The 6,252-nt window shown below is 31.8% G+C and overlaps 1 protein-coding gene across 1 annotated transcript; it reads left to right on the top strand.

The window, feature by feature from the left end:
- The first annotated feature begins 37 nt into the window (after window positions 1–37).
- LOC148615312 (guided entry of tail-anchored proteins factor 1-like) lies at window positions 38–5,191 on the top strand. The gene is made up of 5 exons (XM_088590203.1): window positions 38–203; window positions 2,651–2,816; window positions 3,332–3,399; window positions 4,216–4,330; window positions 4,700–5,191. Exons 1-5 carry the CDS (start codon window positions 123–125, stop codon window positions 4,771–4,773), a joined length of 504 nt encoding a protein of 167 aa, XP_088446329.1. The 5' UTR covers window positions 38–122; the 3' UTR covers window positions 4,774–5,191.
- Window positions 5,192–6,252: the final 1,061 nt, after the last annotated feature.

The raw sequence follows: 6,252 nt of genomic DNA, 5'->3' as shown, positions 1-6,252 counted from the left end.
CTGACTTGAGTTTTCATTTAGAGAGTAGAAGAAAATTAACATCGAACAAAAAAAAAAAAAAAAAAAAAAACCAAACAAATCCCATATCCAGTAGCCACCATCCACATGCGTATCCCTACAGAATGTTTTTGCTAGCATTTGTGTTGATTTTGGTTATTTTATTCAATGTTTTGTCAAGTTTCTCACAAGAGATTTCTAGACAGGTAAGATATGTTGTTTATATTACCACATTCATTCACAATGATTTGGCCCACCAATGGCACCATGTCCATGCAGTCTTGCCACTCTTGGTAGACTAACTTAGGTTAATTTTCAGTACTACACTACTAAGTTTTATTTTGCCTAGATTTTTAGCTTATGTTTGTTTAAATAACACTTATAATATGTAGGCATTGCTTAAATCAGCAAGCACCGTGAGCTTTACAATACGTGTACAGTCTGTTCAAACTCGTAAAAATAGTAAAGGACATTAAAACCCCTTTGGCACAAAGAGGTGGGGTGGTAAGAGATTTTTTGTTTTGTAAGTGCAATATTTTTCTTTATATTTCAGAAGCAAGCAAAATTAATATGTTTATTTGAAAGTCTGCCTTGTTAAATATTGGGGGAAAAGTTTTTTTTTCAGTGAATGAGTAAAAGTTTTTCTAAAATCCTAGCCCCCATCCCCCCTTTCCTCTCGCTTTAAAAATGGTCGATAACTTTGTAGCACTTTTCCTTACTTTACAATTTTTAACCCCTAAGACATCCTTTTCAGTTTTAGCAGGTCAGATTAATTCTTCTTCCTTTGAAGTTCATCCCTCAGATGCCTGAGCATTGTCGAACTTAATTTGTACAGATACTGGAAATATTACAATTCTCCACAGATGGCTTGAATATTTTATACATATCGTGACGTAAACAAAATTCAGATGCAACTAGTAAATTCCAAGAATAAAATGATCGCCTTTCCTATCTTGAAAAGTTATGCTCCGATTTGGATAATACAATCAGTTATATTTTTTTCGAGGTGGGTTTGGTTCTTGACAACAGCAACAGTGGAACAGCGGAAATACATGTTTTTTTAAAAACTTTTTAAAATCACATCATATTCACTTCTTTTAATTAATAAAAAAATTAAAAGACTCGAAAACTACCAGAAAAGATGAAGTTATTTTTACTGAAACCTAATCTTAAAATATATATATTTTTATGTGTATGATTTAAGGAAACGATGAGTTCTTCGTAAGGACAGTCATTTTTTTGTTATTTCCGGGACATGACTTTTTTTGTTAGTATTTTGGGGAACCTTAAGGGAATTTAAGATAGTACATGTTATAACCTAAGAGCTTACACCGCTTCGTGATGCTTCCTATGAGGAACTCCGTGAAGTCCGAAGCAAAAGTACCAAGTTCCCTTTTCAACTAATTAATCTTCATGCTATTTATCATTTTGCCAAGGTGTTTTTAGGAATTGTTCATAAGTATGTAAGTAGGAGATTCCAAAAATATTCCTAAAATTAACTGTTACAGGTTTGGGGTAGATTGCAGGTTTTTATCTTGATCTCTAATAGGAAATATAACATAGATGTCTTTTAAATGTTTTGTCTAGGCTGCATTTTTACTCTTTCTGAAGCTTTATAATGTACCAAGATGTAGTGTTTAGCTTGGATGAAAGTTTCTGAAGTGTCAGTGCGATGAGTTTTTCGACAAATTTCTATACATTTATGAGCAAGCTTGCTAGCTTAATATATTTTAGTTGCCTCCATAGAGTTCGTGATGCATAGTCGTCAGGTTAAAAAAATACCTCAGTAAACATCATGATTATTTAGATTAAAAGATATGCAAAATATCAGATGTACGATAGTCTAGATAAACATGAAGTTTTTAATCTGATGTTTATGCCTCAGGCCAGTCAGGGATCTCAACCAAGCAAAATTATCATTAGCCTACCAAGACAGCATATATGTAGTTATTTGGACTAGTTGTAAGAGAGATCACTAAAATTTTCAAAATAGTACAAATCACTGGCATAAATTCACACTTTTTTCTCACAAAAGAGACAAGAAAATTCCTGTATTTAGCTACATGCAAGATTTCCTTATCTCACCCACGAGTTGAGACGGAACCTCTGCAATTTCCTGTAAAAAATTGTACAAATATAAAGAAAGACCATGAATGATCAATACTTACCAGTATGTGTTCGAAAATTCATTTAAATTACTATTTTAAACCAGAATAACTATTAATTGATTATATCATGCAGTTTGTTTATTAAGTGACTATTTTGAAGCAGCCTATATTTTGTACCTGGTCATGACGGATCAGTGGCCACATTAAACCTTACCCCAGGGTGTCAGATTCTTAATATTCACTAGAATAATTTATCTTATGCTTTAAAAATGTCTTTGTAAATGTTAGTCATAAAAAAAATGCATGCCTTTTGACCAGAAGTGAGTACTACTGGATCAAACCATGTGGCGGGTCTGAAAGGCAGAGTTGCCTTAATGAATGAATGACTTCTAAAGTAAAAGTATTAAAAGTATTTTTGTATGTATGAATATTAAAATTTGAATGACATCTATTACATGTAAGTTGAAAAAAGACATGTACATTTTTTAATTTTACTTATTCAGACATGTAAATTGTTTATAATATACACATGTTCTCCTTTTCAGTTGAGTAAGAAAATTTATTCCGTCAGTGATGCAGAGTTAAACACCAGATCACAGATTCAGGATTTAAAAGCAGAGCAGGGTGGAGTCAGTATGGTGGACGAATTTGCAAAACATGCCAAACTGCAGAGAAAAATAGATAAACTACTGGTAGAGGTCAAAGAACAAAGTAATCTGAACATATTAGTGTTATTTGAACTTAATAGATTTTCAGCATTAGATAGTTTAGAATAAGGGAGGATTTTTACCTTACCAGTTCACCTGTCCTGTTTCCTACTTTATTTAATAAAAATAAATAATGATATAAATGGCCAGCATTTTGTTACCCCAAGTGATAGCATTTTCTCTTGGGGAAAAAAGGCGAAATAAATGGCCAGAAAGGCCCGAAGGAGTGATAAACAAGATAAATTTGAGTTTCTGTGATTTATTTTGATTTATCTTTGTGAATAGATGCAGCCTATGAGTTGCACAGAATGTTGGTCATGTATTGGTCACTTTTTTTACCATGGCTGTGGTCAAAAGAGCTTTGAAGCATGTCACATGAGAATATCAGTTTGTAGCTTAGGATGTAAGAAAGGCAACCATGAGATTTTCTATGTTTACTATCAGTTTGTAGCTGAGGATGTGGGAACCATGAGATTTTCTCGTATTTTGAATAATTGTTTTTAAATTACTTTTTTTCAGCAAGCGATAGAAATAACAAGTGTGCAATGGTTGGAGTTGGTGTAAAAATATCCATTTATATTTTACAGGTAATTAAGAAACAATTCATGGAAACTTCATTTCATCATTGGTTTAATACAGGATGGCCACTTATGTCGCATTTTGTTACACCAAGCGATAGCATTTTCTCTTGGGGGAAAAAAGGCGAAATAAATGGCCAGAAAGGCCCTAAGGAGTGATAAAGAGTTTCCATGTATTATTCCTATTCTAAAAGAAATAATTTCCTCATGTTTATGAAAGACACAGTCTCTGTTTTGCACAAAATTGGAACCGTTATGGACCAAAATTCTCTTACATCAGTGACATTGAGTGAAACTTACCTATGAAATTGGAAATAAGACCATCATAAATCTTTGATGGTGGCAGCATATTTATCAACTCTTTACCCTTTGGAGCACATCATATTAAAATTGTTTATATAAATCAACTGGTATTTAAAATTATATCAGCTACATGTTCTTGTAATAAACATACTGTAAGTGGTCAAGCTAATTAATAATAGTTGTTACCAGAAGAATAAATATTTTCAGTCATTCCAGTTTGAATTGTATTAAAATGTAGACTGGCTGCTGTTAGGGTGAAATTGGTCATAGTACATATAAGATCTACTGTGATACTTGATTGTCCAAAGTCATCTTTACTGGTTGAACTGAACAGGTCATTATCAGAGGATCTGTAACCTGCCCAATTGTAGTGAGTTTGTTCCTCCCAAAAGACACAAAATTCATTTATTCATACAAATTTTTTTACCATCAAGATTTGAAATCATTTTATGCATAATAAAAATTTACCATGAGTTAAAAAATAAATTGTGTCTTGTTCAAAGTTTTTCAATTTTTTTGCAGGCTTTAGTTATGATCATCTTGATGATTTCTAATAGAAGTGAACCTTTAATTATGTTCCATCCAGAATGGTTTTATCCCTTCCAGAAAATCATAGCTTTTCCCACTGGCGTGTCAGGTAATAAGAGATCATATTTAACAATCACTAATTATATAACAAAGAAATATTACATTTGGGGCACTACAATATCTTTGATAAAATGCTCACAAATGGTAGAATTGTAATGTTTTTTTTTGTAAATATGTTTTCTGCATTCTGTGGCATGTCATAAAGCTGAATAATTTATAAATCTCTATTTTAATTGTGAATAAAAAAAACCCCGAACAATCTTGCTCTTTTTTTAAGTACGAGATAAGCAAGATAAGGTTTTGTACTTATTGGTGTTTTATTAATGGTAGACATGTATATATATATACATACTGAAGTTCTTCCTTTTGTTACCCAGGCTATTGGTTTTCTTTGTATTAATTCTCCATGTCATTTTAGGTGGTTTAGGTATTGGATGCTGGGTTTTAGTTTGTAATTCAACAATCTACAGAGTAAAGAGGCTGATACAATGACACTACTAGCGATAACTCCACCACAGTGTGTTCACAGAATGACCATCCATCAGTCTTACTACAGTATCTAGTATTCAGATGTCAGTCAATGTCCTATTAAATATTCATTTCAAGGGAGATGACTCAATACTTGTATGGTTGTGCAATCTATAATGTATTTTCAGAGGAGACATCCTAGATACACACGCTGTTATGTGATTGTTTAAGAATACTGCATAATCATTGAATTAAACTACAAGAGATTTTTAGTTATGTTTACATTGATTGATGCTTCCATTCTAGTTTTCCCCTTTACATTTGAGAATGATATACAGTTTTGTTACAATAGTTTTAGTTATTATCGTAGCTATGTCTTTGCATTACTGTTTTTAAAAGCATGTCCATTACTTCTTTTAAATATGAATAAAACTAGAAAAAAAACTTGTTGATTGTATAGTTTCTTCAACATCTGTCTGACAGAACCATGGATACCATTGTTTGACTGAATGATGAAAACCATTGTTTGACTGAACCATGAAAAACCATTGTTTGACTTAACCATGTATACCATTATTTGACTGAACCATGAAAAACCATTGTTTGACTTAACCATGGATACCATTATTTGACTGAATTATGAATACCATTGTTTGACCGAACCATGAATACCATTGTTTGACTGAACCATGGATAGCTTTGTTCAACTGAACTATGGATACCATTGTTTGACTGAATGATGAATACCATTGATTGACTGAACAATGGGTACCATTATTTTACTGAATCATGAACTCTGTTGTTTGACTGAACCATGGATAGCATTGTTTGACTGTATGATGAAACCTGTTTGACTGACTTGTGGATACAATTGTTTGACTGAACCATGAATACCATTGTTTGACACCACAAAAAAATGACTTTGATTTTTGGTATAATTTCATAAAAGAGAATAGATTATAAAGGCTCTCATTGGCCTAAAAACCAACAGAAAATGAATCATATAACGTTCAAAGATTTAATTGTGAATTTGGAGATTAAATTCATCACAAATGAGAAAACATAAAGACTTCTAATAATAAAAATGACAAAAAAAGAACTTGAAGTTTACCACAATTTGGATATTCTGTTTATTTTGTAACCTTTGTTTGATTGAATCATGAATACCGTGAAAAATGGCATGCATCAAAAATAGTTCTTCCACAAAACTTAAAAATGCTCCTCAAATAAAAATTGACTCTTTAGACTGTTTTGATGTACATTGTCCCATTTTGTTTTGAGATGTGTTTTTGATGTTTTCAGAAAAAATAATAGTATAAGTAATACTATTACAATAGTGTTTCTAGTTAGATGTGAACTAGACACTACCTTTTAAATTTGGCTGTTGTTCACAACGTTTAAGGACATTCAAATCAATTGACACTGAAATTAAACACTTTCTTACAACAATATTCAATAATAATCTATGGAAGTCCACACAGACAATATCTTTTAACTACAATG

The sequence above is a fragment of the Perna viridis genome, chromosome 6 (genome assembly GCF_037379345.1).
Source record: "Perna viridis isolate PV_CMFRI_1.1 ecotype Kerala chromosome 6, ASM3737934v1, whole genome shotgun sequence".
NCBI lineage: Eukaryota > Metazoa > Mollusca > Bivalvia > Mytilida > Mytilidae > Perna > Perna viridis.
Note: the sequence above shows the minus strand (reverse complement) of the source record. Positions and strands in the feature narration are given on the sequence as shown.

Bases quoted from the DNA above. Each gene is read 5' to 3' on its own strand.
- LOC148615312 (XM_088590203.1), top strand. From the start codon at position 123: ATGTTTTTGCTAGCATTTGTGTTGATTTTGGTTATTTTATTCAATGTT. The intron at 3,400-4,215 runs GTAATTAAGAAA...ATTTTTTTGCAG, and splicing joins TATCCATTTATATTTTACAG to GCTTTAGTTATGATCATCTT. The intron at 4,331-4,699 runs GTAATAAGAGAT...ATGTCATTTTAG, and splicing joins TTTTCCCACTGGCGTGTCAG to GTGGTTTAGGTATTGGATGC.